Source organism: Rhinolophus ferrumequinum, chromosome 23 (genome assembly GCF_004115265.2).
Source record: "Rhinolophus ferrumequinum isolate MPI-CBG mRhiFer1 chromosome 23, mRhiFer1_v1.p, whole genome shotgun sequence".
Taxonomy (NCBI): domain Eukaryota; kingdom Metazoa; phylum Chordata; class Mammalia; order Chiroptera; family Rhinolophidae; genus Rhinolophus; species Rhinolophus ferrumequinum.
The window spans coordinates 22,644,757-22,663,744 of record NC_046306.1 but is presented as its reverse complement, the minus strand read 5'-3'; the positions used below and the strand labels follow the sequence as shown (position 1 = coordinate 22,663,744).

Below are 18,988 nucleotides of genomic sequence, written 5' to 3'. Positions count from 1 at the left end.
GTGAGCATTCCAGGTGGAGGGAACAGCAGAAGCAAAGGTTTAGAGGTGGGGAAGGCACTCACCAGGGAGTCAGCTGTAGTAACTCTTGAACTTGGAGCAGGAGGATCAGCCTCTCATTTTTATCCAAGAGAGATCAGGGTGCCGTGATGATGTTTTCAGGAACAGGCAGCCCTGGCCTTTCCAGGGGCTACCAGGCAGGGTTCTGGCTGACTCTGGCCTGTGTTTTAGCCTGGAACTGTTTCCTTCAGCCCCACCAGCTCCCTCCCAGTTACCAGCAGAGCAGGAATAAGGGATTAGGTATTCCTGGACCTGGACCTGCGGAGGATGGAGGTTTTGCCACATGCAAAGAAAGGGGCAGAGAGGACTGGGCTGAGGGTATGAGGCCCTCCACTTGGGATGTTTGATGTTCCAATTTCATTCTTGTTGACTAAATTGTACACATAGTGTGCAGGACCAGGTTTCCCAGCTATCAGTTGAGAAGGTTGGAATCATTGCCCCCATTTTACAGATGAAGAAACTGAAACTGGGAGGTGAATCCACTTGCTCAAGGTCACACAGCAAGGAAGTGGAGATGCCAGGAATTAAATCCAAAGCCTTGTCTATATAAGTCTTCCCTCCCTCTGCAGACCACCCCCCACCTCCATAGCAGCTGGACCTTCCCCTGGGGATAAACCAGGTTAAGGGGAAGTGCACCCCCCCCCCCCCCGGGACCAAATATTTATCTACTGTACTTAATAAACACTTCTATTGCACTTTCCGTGTGACAGACTCTGTTCTAATCACTTTGCTTAACTCATGTAATCCTTACAACCCCGTGGATATAGGTACTGTTCGTGTCCACATTTTATAGATAAGGGAAAGACAGAGAAGGGAAGCAACTTGCCCAAGGTCACACAGCTAGGAATTGATGGAGCTGGACTCTGAACCCAGGCAGTTGGGCTCCTGAGCTTCCGCTCTTAGCCGCTGCACCTCCTGCCTCTGGCAGCCTGGCCTTCGGGGAGATGGAAGCCTGTGTGGGGAGGAGAGGTTTGTTTGGGGCCTGGATTCCTGGGTTCTGTGCACTCCCAGTAGTCAGACATGCCAGGCTGGCGGACACAGCCTCCCCTTCCTTCTTCCTCATCACCGCAGTGGCCTCCAAGAGCCCCGCCTTCTGCGGGAGAGGGTCTCCCCACCCCTGGCCCAGGCGCTGCCTGGGGTGTGGGAAGGAGTATTGAACTCTGGGCAGTGGAATGCCAGAAAGCAGGGAAGGAAGCGGGTGGGCGGAGAGCAGAGCAGCAGGGGAGATAAGATGTGGAGGGTGGGGGAGCCTGCTGAGGAAGACCCAGCCCTGTGGGTGGGGGTGGCCTCCTTGGGGGCAGGGAGAGCAGAGACCAAAGGACTAGCAGGTGAAGAACTTGATGACGGTCCTTCAGAACTGCCAACCTGGGGGGGAAGGGGCTGCCTGTGAAGGCAGGGGACTCCCCTTTCCTGGAACCCCACATGATAGGCTCGACTTGGTGTAGAGGGGATTCAGAAATCGAGCAGGAGATGTTCTTTCAACTCTAATATTCACAGAATCTGAGCTGGAATATTCAGAAATACCACTGATCCTACCGTTTTCAATTTTGATCTAACAAGGTGACTCAGTACCCTTTTTTGTTCCAACCTGCTGGGTAGAAGGAGTGAGAGCTGGGATCCGCTCCTGGTTTCAGACAAGCATCCAGTGAGGAGAGTCCTTGAGGCAGAGGCAGATGGGATGGCCCTTGTCCCTTAAGACCGTAAGGCAGCAGAGAGGGAACCATGGACAGGTACAGAAGACAGTTCCACTCCTGCTGTGTGGCCTTGGACTCGTCACTTACCATCTCTGGCCTTGGTCTCGCCATCTGTGCATCTCTGGCCTTGGTCTCGCCATCTGTGCCTAGGTGCTCTCTCTAGGTTGGCCCAGCTTGGGCATTCTGAATTTCCGCTAAGCACTGCACACTCCCTCCAGGTGGGGGTGGCCAGGCAGGAGCCAGAGGGTGTCTGTTGGTCATGGAAAGAATGTGAGGGCAGGAGGCCCAGTGGGTGGGGTCCCCGGACTGGGCAGCGAGCGGAGGGCAACATGAGATCATGGTGTCTGGTCCCCCTGGTCAGCACCTCTGGGGATGGGATCCTCTCCAGGCCATGCCCCAGGTTAGACCCTCCCCTGGGACCCAGTCTCAAAACGTCAGGCTGCCCCACCTCCACTCCCTTGGGCAAAGGGAGTGAAATCAGGGCCAAAGAGGTGGGCACTGATCCAGTCTCATGCAGCGAGTCCAAGGCAGGCAGTAAGCCCAGGATCCTGCTTGGGGATTGGGGCTGAGGGGGCCTGTTTTCACTTCTTGACTATGTTGGCGGCCAGGGAAGGATGTGGAGAGGGGGCTCACGCCCAGAGCTGAGTCTGCTCCTGGGTGGGGATGACTTTTCTGCATGTTCCTCAGGGCAAAGGGTGGGCAGGGGACACAGCTTTCTTCTCCCCAAGCCCCGTCCCCAGGGGAGGGCTGGGCAGGATGCAGAGGCCTGGGCTCCCCCAGGCAGGCCAGCCTCCCCAACCTCCTACTAGCTCAGGACACAGGCTGGGAAGGGATTGGGGTCACCAGGTCTCCGCAGGAATGCACCACAGGGAACAGTGCCCGGCAGAGGCCTCTTTCCCTGACCCAACTGAAAAAGAACCCCCACCCCCCTGAATCTGCTTGCCCTTGTCTCTATAACCGTCTGTCTGTCTCCGTGCATCACACACACACACACTCTGAGACATGCTGACCCGCACAAGCACACACCATCATGCGAACCCACACACACGCCTCCTTCCCCCTCCTCACCCATGTCCTCACACATAGGACCTTTCTCTCCTCCCCTTTCACTTATGCGGCTGCCTGAATGCAACAGGATAGACCTTCTCTCCTCCAGGCTGGGGGCCGGCAGGCACGGTGGGGAGGGTCCCCACAGCTGGCCAGGCATTTTCCCAACCCCTCCAGCCTCAGTGAGCCCCCACCCTGCAGGTCCCCCTTCCACCCTGGCTCTGGAGTCTGTGGGAACCAGACAGTTGGGGCTGTCCAGCCGGGCTTGCTTCCTCCCAGGCCCCAGGGGACCTGCCGAGGGAGGAGGGAGCAGCAGAGACTGAAGTCAGTATGGCTGCCTGCCCAGGGAAGGCCTCTGGAGGGGATGGGGTTGCCTGCACGATGAAGGGGTCTCCAGACCCCTGGGTGTCACTTCGTGGGACACAAGACCCTCGAGGCCACTACACCAAGGCCAGAAAGGGGTTCCCCAGTATCCCTGGACCTTCTCTCCCTATACACATGATCCAGACCGGGGCTGGGGACTGAGGCTCCAGAAGGAAGCAGCCATTTGCCTCAGAACTCTGGTATGAGGGGGTGTGGGGACAGTGAGGTTTCAGGTCCCTAAGTCCGTTCCTCTGATGGGGGCCTCGCATACAGGCATTTCTACTGCTTTCCCAAGGGGTCAGCTAAAGAAGGCCAAAGGTCAGGGCTCTGTCACTTCTGATCGGTACCCAGGACACCACCCCCCTCCCTCCACAAGAGAAATGCTTTCTTAAAGAGGTACCAGGAGTGCTCAGAGAGCTGGGGGCTCAAGGAGATCCCCAATCCTGTGGGAGATCCAGACAAGAGGATTTGTGCCGCCTTTTGAGCCTTGCAAGGCGTAAGGGGTGCCTTTTTAGCACTGGCATTCCAACACTCCCCCTTCCCTGTCACCACCAGCTCTGCTCCTACCCTGTGTGGCACTCCTGTATCTTCTCTCAAACTGCAGGTCAGGGGCTGAGGGCAGAGCACGCAGACCTGGTTTTGATTTCCTCTCTGCCACTCATGTGCCATCTAGAGTCAAAACTAGTGAGCCTCAAACTCTGAGCCTATTTCTACCACTTTAAAATGGGGATTCATTTCCATATCACACAAGATTCGGTGAAAGGAGATATATAGAGATATATATATATATAGGCATATATATATATATACATATACATGTGTGTATATATATATATATATATATATATATATATACGCCTGGGACAGAATAAATGCCACTGATGTTCATGGTTATTCTGACCGCTCATGATGGGGGCAGCTGAGTCACAGAGTTTGGGGCTGGAGAACCAGCCCCTTAGGCCAGGCCAGCCTTACCCCCTGCCTGGTGTCTCTCTTGGTTGCATCCTTCCTCTCTCTCTCCCATTCTCTGCTCCCTCTGCCTTCCTGGGAAACTCCCTGAGAAAGTCCCCAGCAGGAGAAGGCCTCTTGTGGGATATTTCCATTCGGGATCCCCCACCCATGCCACACAGCCCCACAACCAGAGCCACCCCATACCGAAGCGGGGGTCCCGGCCCTCAGCCCCCAACCATCCAGCAAGCTGATCCTCATCATCACACTGCTTTATTGGCCCCGAGAGCCACAGAGTAAATCCCAAGGGGGCCCCACTTCCCCTCACCCCCAAGTCTGTCCGGAGGTCCTGGGGGCTGGCTGAGTGTTCACCACTCCAGTCTTGGCTTCCTGTCCTGGTTGTCATTGGCTTGCCAGGCCTGGGTCCTTTGAGAGCTCCCAGATCCTAGAGTCAGGCTCAGCCTTGTTGGCAGGGGTCCTGCAGGGACTGCCCAAGGCCAGGCTGGCTTTACTCAAAGAAGAACATTCCTGGCGTCCGGTATAGGCAGGGGGTCAGCCCCAGTGGGTAACCAGAGCCTCCCTGGACAGGGAAGCTGCCTGTAACCCAGGGTTCCTTGGGATCAGCTGGCAGGGGCAGCGGGGCCCGCAGTGAGGCTGGAGGGGTGGGAGGTGCAGGGGAGGGGGCTGCTGATGCCAAGAGGTGCTCAAGGCCTGGGTCAGTCCCCATGCAGAAATTCAGGGCCTGCAGCCGGCACTGGTAACTGCTCCCAATGCCCGCCTCTGGGGTCAAGATGGGTGTCGGGGCCTTGCTAAAACCCTCAGCCTCAGAGAAACCAGCAGAAAAGCCAAATGCTGGGCATGGGGAAGACGAGGTAGCTGCAGGGAACTCCCCTGGGCCTGCAGGCTTGGGTGTGGGCATCTCTTTGTGCTCCATGGATGGCCGGGGCCTGACTTCAGTGGTTGCTGGGCACATGCTGGTTGGCAAAGCCCCCACCAGGCCCCCAAAGCTTAGGCCCTTGGCCTCTGGCAGCTCCACTGGGAATGGGCACTGCCTGCCAGTCGTGGTGTCAGAGACTCCTGGGTCCTGGCTGGTCACTCTGAGGGGTCCACGGCGTGCTTTGGCAGGGCCCTTGGAGCCCCCAGCACTTGCCCTCCTGGTGAAGCGTCGGCGTCGGCGCAGGAAGCTGCCGTGCTCAAACATGTCGTGGCAGTCGGGGTCCAGTGTCCAGTAGCTGCCCTTCCCTGGCTTGCGGTCATCGCGGGGCACCTTGACAAAGCACTCATTGAGTGACAGGTTGTGGCGAATGCTGTTCTGCCATCCAGGCCGGTTGTGGCGGTAGAAGGCGAAGCGGCCCATGATGTAGCGGTAAATGCCGCTGAGTGTGGCTCGCTGCCCTGGGGAGCTCTGGATAGCCATGGCGATCAGGGCTATGTAACTGTAGGGAGGCTTGGTTGGCTCTGCTGCAGGGGCCACGGGTCCCGGTGGGGGCTGCTGCTGCATGCTGGCTGGGCTGGCCGTGCTGGCCAGGCTGGCGGCTGCTGGGACCACAGGGGCCAGGCACGGCGTCCAGGGCTGGTGTCCGGCACAGCCTGCCTGGGCTGGTTAAAAGGCCCACACTGGCCCAGCCTCCCAGCCTAGAAAGGCAAAAAGGGGTGGGCCCACCAAGCTGCCCTCCCTTCCTCTCTGGCCCCCCTCCTTCAAGGCCCAAGAGGGGCGGGCAGGAGAGGCCAGGATTGGGAAGCTGTAAGCAGCTGCCAGGGGTGAGGAATTGGGAGGGAAGGGACTGAGACCCTCAGCCCACATGTGCTGGGTGGTGTTGGCTGGGGGAGGGACAGGATGTGAAATTGAGGAAGACAGAGATAGAAACAAAAAGAGATAGAGGCAGGGATGTAAAAAGAGAGAGATATTGAATAAAAGACAGACAGACAAAGAGAGGTAGAGACAACAAGACACACAGGAACACGCAACGAGAGATAGAGGCAGAGATACAGAGACACAAAGATAAGACAGAAAACACAGACACGCGCACATACATGCACATAGTGTACAGAAAAAGAATCACAGAGAGAGAAATAAAGAAATCTACAGAGACAGAGAGGAAAAGGGAGATACAGAGAGAGACATAAGTACAGACACAAGAGAGGGAGGGGCAGAGAGACAGAGAGACACTCATCTCTGATGAGACCCTAGAGAGGTAGAATCTAAGTGCTGAGCTAGACATCTGGGAGTCTCCGTGAGAAAAGCCACAAGGGCCTCTCAAGTTCTCACCTCCAGTTCCCCTTTTCTCCTCTCCTCCTCCCAAGTCTGTGGCCTACTTCTCTTCCCCGCAGTGCAGAGCCTTTGAGGTCACACTATTCCCGGCCCTCCTGGCACCAGGGTGTATGCAGGGCTGGACGCCTAGGATGGTGATAAGAGCTCGCCAAACTCAGTCTGCTGAGCCCTTGCGCCCTCTAGCGACTAGTGTGGGGAGGACAGTCATCCTGACAGACAAACCCCAATCCCAAGAAGTGCCTGGAGCAAGTCCCTGATCCAGGCTGAGCTTCAGTTTCCCATCTTTAAAGTGGCACTGGTGACTCTTCAGCTGTCCAGGCTGTGGTGAGGAGGCAACAGGCTCCCTTACGTGGAATCCAGCACCCTCCAAGAGCCTAGCATAGAGTAGGACATTGCTGAGGACTCTGCACTGAGGCTCCCTGCCAGCTGCAGCCTTGGGCCAGGAGTACAGCAAAGCCCAGGATAGACATTTAGGCCTTCTGAAGGATGGGGCAGCCTCCTCCATGCTTTCTCACCTACAAGTAACCAAGTCAGAGGGCACTTACTGTGTGCCATTCTCCATGCTAGGCCTGCTCACCTCCCCTCTCCACATTTCCTTCTTAGACCAACGCTGCTCCAGCGGCCTTCAAAGCTTCTTTTGGATAGATGAGGAATCTGAGGCTCAGAGAAGTTAAGTGACTTGCCTAAGGTCACACAGCTAGTGAGTGATAAAGCTGGGATTTCAATGAGGATTCTGTAACTCCTTAACATTACTTTTCCTGTGAGGGGAAGGGGTAGAGGACAGTCACTGGGCTCCCACTGTAGGGACCATGCTGTTTTGCTCTATCCCCAGTGTCCAGCATTGGCCTGGAACAGAGGTGGTGCTCAATCAACATGTATTGAATGAAGTGAAAAAAAAATACAGATCTGATTGACTTCTGTCCTTTGTTGAATCATGCAATTTCACCCCACAAAAGAAGCTTACTAATGTTATCACTGAAAGAGATTTATCATATTGCCATTTGTAGGAGGAGTCCTATAAAGTCAGAAATCAGAAATGGAAGAAAGGTCTGTTATCTGGGGCAGAAAACCGTGATACTGACAAGGCAGGGTCAATTGCCTTCCTGGCTCAGGGGCTTCCACCCAATTCTCAAGGACTGCCTACAACTTATAGTTTGCAAATATTGGCAGGGCTCGGGGAGGTGGTGGACTCCTGGCTCCCACTTTGGCTTCTGCCTTAGTGCTCTGTTTGGGGGCCTCCCTCAGTTTCTCCAAAGACAGTATGTACTGGTGCTGGTAGTTCAGTGGTTAGCACCCAATGTCCTGGGTTCAGGCCAAATCCTCTGTTTTGGGATTTCCTCCTCTCCACACATACCCCCCAAAAAGAGATGGGGCACTAGATGACCCTAATGGTAGGTGGGAGGAAGGATCTGGAAACTCAGCCCCTCAGAGGCCCGGCAATTCTGTTACTAGATGGCCCCACTCTAAACAACCCTGAGGATCTAATAATCAGTAAACTCAGCTTTCAGCAATGCTTATAATAAATCAGTCACTCGTAAGGTCTGCGTTAGGCAAACTGTTATAGTCATGTTGGGCTCTCAACAAAAAGATGAAGTCTTGCTTCTTCTGCCCTAATTACTGTTTTCAGAACCTCAAGGTCAAGTTCGGTTTTCACCTTCTGCCCCAGGCCCAGGTGCCAGGCCAGCTGCCTAGGCGCTGCATTCCAGGGCTCCATCTTGGCTGACAGATTGAAGGTCACAATGGGTTTCTGCTCTCCCAACACACCTCGGCAGTAGGTGGGGGGAGGCCCCAAGTCCACTGGCTCAGTTTGGGCAGGGTTGGGGTGAGGTCTGCATAATATGGGGTGCTGACTTTAGAGGGTAGGAGAGGAGGAAGTGGTTGCTGAGGGCTGACACAGCTGTACCATCAGGTGAGTGACACGTTTGAGCTGAGGGACTGGGACCCTGCAGCTGCAGGGGCACTGTGGCTGTGGCGCTTCGAGTGCAGGAGGAGCTCTCGGGCGAAGACTGGCTCCACCTGCAGGGGATGGGGTGGGGGGCAATGAGCCAACTTTCTCCATTACCGGCCCCCTGAGCTCCTGGGGGAAGTCACAGCCCTGGTGACAGCCGCCTCCTCACACGCACTTTCCACGTAGGGTTACACAGACCAGAGGGTCATACAGCAGGCCAGGGGCAGAGCTGGGACTAGAGGGAGCCGTGAGGGGCTGTCGGGGCCTGGAGGGTGTGGTTCTCCGCGGTAGGTGACTCACGTGGGCCATGATGAGCCGCTCCTCAGGCCGGTCCGGGGGCCCCGGGTACTCCTCGCCAAAGCACAGACGGATCTGGTACTCAGGTTCCGGGCAACCATCCTGCAAGTGGGCCCGCAGTTCTACGGGCACAGAGACTGGAGGGGCTGAGCCAAGACGAAGCATCCCACCTGGTGCCCACCTGTGCTCGTTTCCCATGCCCACATCCCCCTCGTGCACACTTCCACTTCTCTATGGCTGTCTTACGCCCCACATCTGTGCCCACTTCCAGTGCCCATGCCCCATGCACCATGCTCACTGCCCACACCAGGCCCATGACCACTCACCTATGCCTATCTTGTGCTCAGTGCCCTAGTGCCCACTGTGTGCTATGAAAACACGTGCCCAGGTCCTCTGCATATGCCCCACACCCAATGCCCAAGCCTGGCCTGTGACTACACCGCCCATACACTTATGTCCATACCTGTGCCCAGCCATCCTTAGGCCGGTACTTGTTCCCACTCCCAGTCTGTTTCACGTCCTTTGTTTTGATGTCCACCCATGCCCCGAATCCTTAAGCCCATTCCCCTGTGCCGACATCTTGTGTGCCCACTCCCCTCTGATCACGTCCTTTTGCCCACCCTGTGCCTAGCCACTGTGCCCTGCACTACCAGCGGCCCCACCGTCGCGCTCTTACCCGCAAGGAAGCGGCGCGTATCGAGCAGCTGGCAGGTGCGCTCGCGCTCCAGTTTGTTGGGCTGCGTCCGGTGCGGGGCCAGCGGGCCGCGCCAGTAAACGCGGCCCTGGCAGAGGCGCTTGGCGAATACGCCCTCGGGCGCCACCCACAGCAGCACGCCGCGCTCCAGGTGAGGCAGCAGGCGCTGCAGCACCAGGGCTTCCGGCGGCGGCTCGGGGAAACGAACATGCGCGACGCGCGGTGGCGGTCCCAGCAGGCCCTCGGAGGCGGCGGCGGCTGCCCGCGGGCTCAGTCGGCAGCCCTCGGCCGTGCGCGCGATGGCTTCGCTCACCAGCTGCGCGCCGTAGAACAGCCGCACGTGCAGCCAGCAACCTGCGGAAAGTGGAAAAGGGGAGCTCACAAGGCTGCGTCCTTCCCCGCTACACACACAACAGGACAAGGGACCCCGACGTTCCCCCCGGCTCCCGCCTCGGGAATTTTTGACATTTCCTCCCAATAAGTGATAATAATTCTAGGGGCGGTGGTGGTGATGGTAATAATTGCTGCTTCCACTAAAAACAAACTGGTAGTTGAGCTTCAGAAGCATAGGGTCCAGGGCTCTCTGTACAATGGGGGCATGATGACACTGAGGCCCTCCCAGCCCTAACTTCTGAGATTTTAGGAGCTGCTTCCCAGCAAATGTCTTAACAACAACAACACAGCAGCCTCCCATGTGAGAAACCAGCAGTATGCTCCGTGGTCAGGCCCTTGGATTCTAATCTCTCACTGCTACTTAGGAGCTGTGACCTGTTCGTAACTCTCAGGTTACTAACGGTGTGATCTTAGGCAAGGTTCTTAACTTCTGTGTCTGGCTTGTGCATCTCTAAAATAGGGGTCAAATAGGGTATCTCTCAGGTCTGGCATAAACTAAGCCCTCAACAAATGTTGGCTGTCATTGTTATTGGGAGTCTGGACCGGGTGCTTTGGGCAGGAGACAGAGGCTAGTTGGCCCCCACCACGGCCCTCCCCATAGAGCACAGCAGTCAGAGGGGAGGGCCTTCAGATTCCTTACCAGGGTTGCTGAAGTTCTCAGAAGGCAAGGGGCACCAGGGGTGTGTAGGGTCTTGAGCCTGGTACCCTAGGGAAAGAGGGGTAGTAGTCAGGTGCCACCTCACCCTGGGTCCCTTGACCCCTAGATCAAGGTCTTAGAGGAGGATGGGAGGAGACAGGGGTGGGTGAGGAGAGCCAGTCCTTACTGTGGTCAGCCAAAGGGCCTTGCAGCAGGGCACCTGGAGGCCGTGAGCCCTGCTCGGCCAGCCTGAGGGGCTGCTCCTTGTCCTTATCTTCTGTGGCTAATCCAGAGCCAGCCTGAGCATCAGGAGAGAGGGCCATGAGGGTGGGAGAGGAGCCCCCAAACTGTCCGCCCTGGAGCAGAAAGAGATCTGGGCACACTGAAACTCAGCTGGGCTTCACAGGGACTTTGAGGTTTCAGAGCTCAAGACCCGCCCCCTTAGAGAGGTAAAGAGAGAGTTGATGGGGTGGTTGGAGGTGATGGGGTTGGAGATGAAGCTCACTGTCATGGGGGGGAAGTGCTAGGAGTGAATGGGAAGATGGGGGACAGAAGGGATAGAGACAGAGGGACAGAGTGGTGGAATGGATGCTGATAGGGGCACTAGGGAGAGTGGAATGGACCAGGCTGTGGGGGGATGGGGTCAGAGCAATGAACCACCGAGGATGGAGGAGAGGTGATGAGGTCTAGATGATAGCAGTGATGCAGACAGTGATGGAGTTGGACATGATGGGGGGTAATGGCAACGGTGAGAGAGCAAGAGGTGATGAAGGGGAAGGGAATACAGTGGTATAACAGGATCTGATGGGGTGCGTGGGGGCAGAGTGATGGATCCAATGATGACGGCGACAAGGGGTGAATTTGGAGAAAATAGGGTTGATGCAGACAGAGTGATGGAGCTGAAGATGATGGAGGTGATAGGAACAGTGACAGAGCCAGAGATGACGGAGGTAAAGCGAATAGAATGATGGAGCTGAAAATGATGGCAGAGATGGAGTCGAGACAAGAAGTAGAGCTGATAGGAGGAGTGGGGATGAGCTCAGTGTGCTGGAGACTCTAGAGAGGGTGGTTTGGGTGAGAGGTAACTGAGCTGAAAAGGCTGCAGGGGCTGAGAGGGACACTGACCTGGTCTGTCCTGCAGGCTATCTCCATCACTTCTCCAGGGGGTTCCTGCTGGCTCTGAAGAATGTCTTCCTTTTTAGGGAGAGCACAAGCCCTGGTAACTGGATGGAGGAAGAGATAGCCTGTTGTTTCCTGGGGGGAATCCCCTCAACTGAGATGATCTCAGACAAGAGTACCCCAGCTCACTGCATGATCTCAGGCAAAACCCACCTCTCTCTGCGTTTCCTCCTTTTCAAATGGGGAGATAAACTGTGTGGTCTAAGGGTCCTTTTGTGTTTATCTGCTCATGAGTTTAAACTCAGTAAGTCCACCATGTCCCATTTTACAGATGTGCAAAGGGAGATCTTTATTGCCCAGAGAGCCATCCTTGGTCACGACCTCCAGGAGCAGGACAGTACCTGGGCCAAGGGCATTGTTGGACACAATCCGGTAGACCTTGTAGGGGTTGGAGATATCCAGCTGGCTGCGTTCACGCACCTCACAGAAGTCAGCACTCTTGTTGAGAGCACAGCGGAGCCTCGTCTTCCAGGTGGAGGGGTTCTCCTTGTCAGTGCCCTCTAGGCGCTTGCCCTTGTATATGGCCCAAGCCTGGGGAGGAGCAGGAGTACTTGGGGAGGAATAGCCTGGGGGCAGGGGGCTGGTGTTATGCAAAGGGATAATGGCCTGCCTTGCCTCCCACCCTTCTCTCTCTCCCTCTTACCCTCTGTCTCTCCACCCCTTCATTCTTCCCTCTCTTTCGCCTTCCCTTCCTTGAGTTCCTACTATGTGCCAAGCCCAAATCAGGGACTGAATGGGGAACAAGACAGATATGGTCTCTGCTCTCAAGGAACTCAAGTCTAATGGGAGAAGATAGCTGCAAACAGCTCAATGGAAATAGCTATATCCAAATTATGGATTGTGATAAATAAAACATAAATAGGATAATGGGACATAAAATAGTGGCCGTGGTTTGCTATCTGGAGAACCATAAAACAAAATCCCTACCTATTGCTACATACAAAGTAGACTCCAGATGATTAAAAAAACAAAAGAAGTAAAACTGTGAAATTAATAGAAGATAACGTAGGAGAAAATCGTCTAGGGGCAGAGAATGCTTCTTAAACAAAACTCAAAGTCATGAACTATAAGACAAAAAAATTACAATGTCTGAAATCAGCAAGGGGCTAAAATCTGGAACACACAAAAAACATCTACAAATCAGCAAGAAACAGAGAGCATTCCCCAAAGAAAACATTCTTATCAAATGGCAAGAATGAGTAGTTTACAGAAGAGGAAACCAGAAACCCATAAGCATATGAGTACTTAGACTCATTAGTGTCAGAGAAATGCAAATAAACATATGAGATATTACTTATAAGCTGACAAGATCTAGCCAGTTGCATAATGCCAGGAGTTGGTTGGGATGTGGGCACTGTTGGTGGGTGTGGAATTGGTGCAGAGCTTCTGGATGGACATCTGGCATACACTGTGAGCAGAAATTCTAATTCCAAGGGACTTCTCACACAGGCTTATCCTGTGTGATATCCACCAGGGCAAGGATATCCACTGCAGCATGACTTGTGGTGCTGGAAAGCAAACTTGTGTCCTTCCCTGGGAAAGTGGATAGGGGTATTGGTGTAATGGATGTCCATTATAGTCTATGAAGCATCTAGAAGCACCTAGGAGTAACAAATTAAATGTACAGAGAACAAGAATAGATATTCAGAGCATGATCCTGAGTGCAAGGTAAGACAGAGTGAGATCTATAACACAACACGATGTGTAGAGGTAAGAATACACACAAAATAGCAATGCCCACTTTGCAAAAAAACATACAAACCCAAGATAGTCATTAAACACATTAGAATGACTGTTTGTTGTAGTAGAGGGATGAAATAAATGAATAAGAAATATGAGTGGCTACTTTAGAGAGGGTGACCAGAAATGGCCTCTTGGAGGAAGTGGCATTTGAGCTGAAGCCTGAATAAAAAGAAGGATGGAATCTGACAAAGAACTGAGGGAAGGGTGTTCTAGGTAGAAAGAACAGCAAGTACAAAGGTCCTGAGGTGGGAGGAGATTGATAACCTCAAGGAAGGCCAGTGTAGCTGGGGGCAGAGTAGTCAAAGGTGAGGGCAGTAGATGTGTTGTTTGCATTAATCACATTCAGAGCTTGGGGGTATTTAACTGATGAGTCACACTTAGTCATTGCCCTCAGATATCCCAGGCTACGGGAACCGTGGACACCAGACGGAAGATCCACATTCCTATGTTGGTGCCACTTGCCAGTGATGAGACCTTTAAGGCTTGATTTTGTTGTCTATAAACTGTGCCAACGGTACCTAACCTCACGCCCTCACGCGGTTGTGGTGGGTGTAAGATGAGCGGTCTGTGTAAAGTGCTAAGCACGGTGCCTGGCACACAGTCAGTGCTTACTTATTATAGTACTTATTCATGATGTTAAGGATACTCTGACTCAAAGGTACCCTGGGCACAGGGCACAGGGTGCTATCACCATGATGAGAGAAGGATCTTTGTTTTGTTCACTGGTACCGTGTTTCCCCGAAAATAAGACCTAGCCGGACAATCAGCTCTAATGCACCTTGTGGAGCAAAAATTTTCCCCTCTTTTCCCTCCTCCTCTCCCCCCCCACTCTGGTTTAAGCCGTTGTTTCTCAGCCTAGTTGTGTAGGACACAGCTCCCTGGCCCATGCTGGTATGATGAGCCTTGTGTTCCCCCCCACTGAGGCAGTCGGTCGCCAGTCGTTGGTTGGCCGCTCACGGCGGCTCTCGCCAGCTGCCGGCCACTCACGCTGGCTACTGGCCGCTCATGGCAGCACACAGCAGCCCGCGGCAGCACTCAGCCCCTCACGGCAGCCCAGCTCCAGGGAGAGCTGTTGTTCACAATCTTAGCTGTAGAGGGCGCAGCTCACTGGCCCATGTGGGAATGGAACCCACCTCCGTGTTAGGAGCACGGCGCTCCAACCACCTGAGCCACCAGGCCCGTCTGGAGCAAAAATTAATATACAGTAAGACCCGGTATTATATTATATTATTATATTATATTATATTATATTATATTATATTAATTATATTATATTATTATATTATAATTATATTATATTATAAAGACCCGGTCTTATAGTAAAATAATACTGGGTCTTATACTAATTTTTGCTCCAAAAGATGCATTAAAGCTGATTGTCCAGCTAGGTCTTATTTTCAGGGAAACATGGTATTATATGTCCTTAAGCACTTAGAGTGATGCCTGGCACACAGGAGTGCAATAAATATCTGTGAAATAAATTGAGCTGGGCCTTGAAGGGTGAGTAGGAAGGTGCCAGGTGGAGTGACATTCCTGGAAGAGGGAACAGCTTGAGAAAAGGCCTGGAGGAGTGGAAGGGCATGGTGCCTTCAGGGAACAGTAAGCAGCATGGTTGGTATGTGTGTCTGAGGGTATTTGTACAGTCAATTCTCATTATTCATGGTAGTTATGTTCTGGAAAATCGACACCAACACTGAATTAGTGACTACTGAACCACTGCTCCTAGGGAAAATACAGGGTTAGGTGTGTGAGCATCTGGGTCACACCATTGTCATCAGCGGATCAATACGTAACCTGGTTTTATATGTGTTTCTACAGGACACCTTAATTGATATAAACTGTTGATTCATTAACATCCAGCTCCTGGCCAACAGCACTGTAACTCATTCATGCCTGAACGATCCTTATCTGTCTCGTATTTTCTCCATAAGGCACCACACAGCCTTCTTGTGCTTAGAAACCCCAGACAGCACTTCAGCACTACGTAGCCTTGGGGACCATTTTAAATTGTAAAATCACCAACAAAAAGCAGAGAAATATTAAAAATATGGCACTAAATAGACCGTGGAAAGGACATTTGTTTACAGTAGAAGAGCTGAAACAAGAAGGCAGAGCATTCCCTGTTCACCCTCAACTGGGAATGTGTATGTTGGTGAATCAGAGTTTTCACTGTTCTGCACATGTTTGTGACAGGCCACAAAAGAGCCCTGAGTATGGATTTTGGGATTACAGATTTTAGTAAGTGAATTTGCAAATATGCAATCCACAAATAATGAGAATCAACTGTATGTGGTGGGGGGAAAGAGAAGAGGAATTAAGAATAGACAGGTTGAAGCTGGAACATGAATGTTCTCAAAGGCAAACTCTATACCATGGGCTTTGGGGACTGGGAAGGTGTGAAGCCAGGGAATCACATGTGTGTGTCAGTGGTGAGTTGAGGGAGGGGTCAAAGCAGCCGGAAGGGGGAAGGCCAGGCCCTACAATCTGTTTCCTCTGAACTACAGCGCATAAGTCTTTAGGAACAGGTCATGTGACCACCTATTGAACACTTACTGAGCACCTACTTTGTGCCAGGCACTGTGCTCCATTGTCAAGCAGCTGGAGGAGACAGATTCATCCCAGGCACTTATCATTCATAGGGAAAGTTGTTCCAGTGGGGGAAACAGAAGGAATCTGGGATGGCTTGGGAGTTGGAGCTTAATAAATGCGTTAAGCAAATGAATGCCTCAGGGAAGACTCTTGAGGAATGGATGTTTAAGCTGAGCACGATGGCAGTTGGCGAGGTGACTGTGAAGAGGAGAGGGTGTTCCAGGAAGAGGGAACGGCATGTGCACAGGTCGAATGGTGAGGGAAACATGAAGCATTTAGAAACTGAAAGAACCGTCAGGGCAGGTCTAATGTTGGGGAGGGGAGGGAGTGGAAAGAGATGTGGCTGGCGGGCGGGGCAGTTCCTGTCCTGACTTTGAGGCCATGGTAAAGAGTGGGGACTTAATCACAAGGACAGTGAGGGGCCCTGGGAGGACTCTGGGTGGGGGAGTGTCAAGGCAAGATTTACATTTAGAAAGATCCTTCTGGAGGACTGAGGGGAGAGCCAAGGGACAGGGGGAAGCAGGGGGCTCAGTGAGGTCACTGAGCTTGTCCTGTTGAAAGATTGTAGAAATGGGTCCAAGTAGATGGACTGAAGAGAAGTTCTGCGGGAAGGGCTAGCAGGCCTTGGTACTGGAGTAGAATGAGATTGGAAGAGACGGGAGCAGCTAGGGTTGAGGTACCTGGCTCTGGGGTCTGGGTGGCAATGGGGCAATGGGTACCATCTTCCATTTTGGAAAACACAGACGTTTGTAGGGGCAAGCTGATGAGCACGGTATTGAGAATCTGCTGAATCTGAGAGGTCTGCCGGACGCTAGACCAGCAGGCTTGGGACTCCATGCCAAGGCTGTGGAAGGGGAGAGTGGGACATGAAGAGGGAGGTCCAGGGGCAGCCAGATGGCTCAGTTGGTTAGAGCGCGAGCTCTCAACAACAAGGTTGCTGGTTCAATTCCCGCATGGGATGGTGGGCTGCGCCTCCTGCAATTAAAGATTGAAAACGGCGACTGGACTTGGAGCTGAGCTGCGCTCTCCACAACTAGATTGAAGGACAATGACTTGGAGCTGATGGGCCCTGGAAAAACACACTGTTCCCCAATATTCCCCAATTAAAAAAAAAAAGAGGGAGGTCTAGGAGAGCCCCAGGACAGAAGGAGAGAGGATGGAGACTGAGAAGCAGGGACCAGGAAGGTAGTAGGAAACCGGCAGGGTGAGGGGTGGGGTGGGAGGCAAAGATTCTGGAAACCAAGTGAGAGTGTTTCAAGGAGGAGAGAGGGTCCTCCTCCCACCAGGGGTCAAAAAAGATGACGGTGATGGCATCCTTGGATTTGGCACCTAGGACAGATGGGGGTGGGGAGGAGAAGAAGGAAAGGTAGGGGGCACTGAGTGAGGAGAATTGATGACCAGGAGACTCTTTGCAGGTGCTTCAAGCTGTGAAATGAGAGGGGAGGCCAAAGGATGGGGGAGCTGGAGGCACTGCTGTTTGGGGGGGCGGTGGAAACCCGACACGTGGTTGGTTGGTTGGTTGGTTGGTTCCTTATTGCTCACCGGAGAGATTCTGCAGTTTAAATGTTATGGAAAAGAGCCAGTGAGGAGGAAATTAATGATTATCGAGGAAAGGGAGGGCATCCCTGGAGGGGTCTCTGAGAAGGGGCTGGTGTTGGGAAGCACAGAAAATGTCCCCAATCTTCTGGGTTGGCGATTTGGGGATGGGAAGTTGAGGGAGTACCCATTGGGGGCATCTAGTGGCTCCCTGGAGAGGGAGGAGAGGCCCCCTGAGAGGTGGAGACGGTGCAGGTCAAACAACCGCGGTGATTCTGTTTTAAAAGGGTGTCTGAGGGTCTCCCATACATGAAGAACACTACCCTCCACTTAGAGACGACTGTGGCTAAGGGCCCTGCGCATCCAGAGCCCTCCCGGGCCGGGCCGGACTGGCGTCCCCCGACCCCCAACCCCTTACCCTAAAGAGCGCCGCGTCCTGCTGCGCCTGGTAACCCTGCTTGGCTGCGTGCTTCCAGGGGATGCGGAAGAGGGTCTTGCCCGCGTCCTCCCAGCGCAACCCAGTGTAGCGCCCGCTTTCGATCTGCGCCACGAGCCAGTCGCGGAGACGCAGGGGACCCCCGGTTCCCTCCGAGGGTCGCCTGCCGTCGGGGACCTTCTCTTCCTCCCTCCGCCAGGGGTCGCGGGCCATCGGGGATGCAGTGCTTCGGCAGCCTCGTCCGCGGTGTGCGGTGATTGTTCCCAGCGCAGTGGGGAATCGCGGAGCCACCTGGGTGGCGCGCGGAGTCGGTGAAAGCGAAAGTCTGGCGGGGCAGGTTTCGCTTTCTGTTCTGCCCCCTGTCCCCGGAGGCCCTTACATTTCGCCCCTCCCCGTGTAGCCGGGCCCCGAGGGTGTCAGGCTTCTTGCCCCGAGCAGCTAGAGGTGCTGTGGGACGCCAAGACTCATGGGAGGGTTTGGCGTGGGGTAGCCCCGGCTCTGCCTGCTCCTTGCCCCACCGCTGCACCTGTTTTCTGCTTTTCCCAGCCTACCAAAAACTTGTCAGTCCCTTTTCAGAACCTGGACTGTAGAGGTTGGAACCGTGTAGTGCTTCTCAAACTAAGTCCCACCAGAACTGGGAAGCCTCCATTCCAGCCAGACCTGCGGAAGCAGATTTTAACAAGTTCCCTGGGAGATTCTGTTCCATGGACCACACTTGGAGATGTATTACCTTAAATCTTGGGGGTCGCCATTTACAGATGCGCACCACTTAAAGCCTTTCCTGCAATGTCTTGATTGGTTCTCAGAACAGCATGTGAATGAGGATAATTACCTATTTTATTGTTAAGACTGAGACTCAAAGAGGTTAAAATCCTGTAAGGTAACAGAGCTGGTGGGTGGGGGAGCTAGAATCCCAAACTGTGTCTCTCTCTGTCCCCAGAGTTCAGGAGCTTAAACAGTGCCTCACCGTGTCTCCCAACAGCTATGCCAAAACTTTGCAGATTCCTGATGGGGTCTGTGACCCCCTTGAAAATGTATGCAATTTTTTCATATGTATGCATTTTTCTAAGGTTTGTATTTTTTTATTAAATTGCCAAATGAGATTTGTGATGTGAAAGAAGTCACGTAGCTCAGACTGCTCCACATTTTGCTGTA

The 18,988-nt window shown here is 53.6% G+C and overlaps 2 protein-coding genes across 4 annotated transcripts; both read right to left on the bottom strand.

Annotated features, from left to right (window-relative positions):
* Window positions 1-4,364: 4,364 nt before the first annotated feature.
* Window positions 4,365-8,238, bottom strand: FOXS1 (forkhead box S1). Its single transcript, XM_033094973.1, has one exon. The coding sequence runs from the start codon at window positions 5,608-5,610 to the stop codon at window positions 4,618-4,620; it is 993 nt and encodes a 330-aa protein (XP_032950864.1). The 5' UTR covers window positions 5,611-8,238; the 3' UTR covers window positions 4,365-4,617.
* An 18-nt stretch (window positions 8,239-8,256) lies between these two features.
* On the bottom strand, window positions 8,257-18,155 carry LOC117015994 (interferon regulatory factor 4-like). Of its 3 annotated transcripts, none has more exons than XM_033094969.1 (8): window positions 17,816-18,155; window positions 11,871-12,060; window positions 11,476-11,573; window positions 10,538-10,706; window positions 10,354-10,419; window positions 9,303-9,674; window positions 8,630-8,763; window positions 8,257-8,397 (listed from the first exon to the last, which is right to left on the bottom strand). In XM_033094969.1, exons 1-8 carry the CDS (start codon window positions 18,044-18,046, stop codon window positions 8,287-8,289), a joined length of 1,371 nt encoding a protein of 456 aa, XP_032950860.1. In that variant the 5' UTR covers window positions 18,047-18,155; the 3' UTR covers window positions 8,257-8,286. The 3 variants fall into 3 exon arrangements, with proteins under 3 accessions (XP_032950860.1, XP_032950861.1, XP_032950862.1); XM_033094970.1 differs by having other exon boundaries at window positions 8,630-8,748; XM_033094971.1 differs by having other exon boundaries at window positions 8,630-8,748; window positions 10,538-10,649.
* Between the last annotated feature and the right edge of the window lie 833 nt (window positions 18,156-18,988).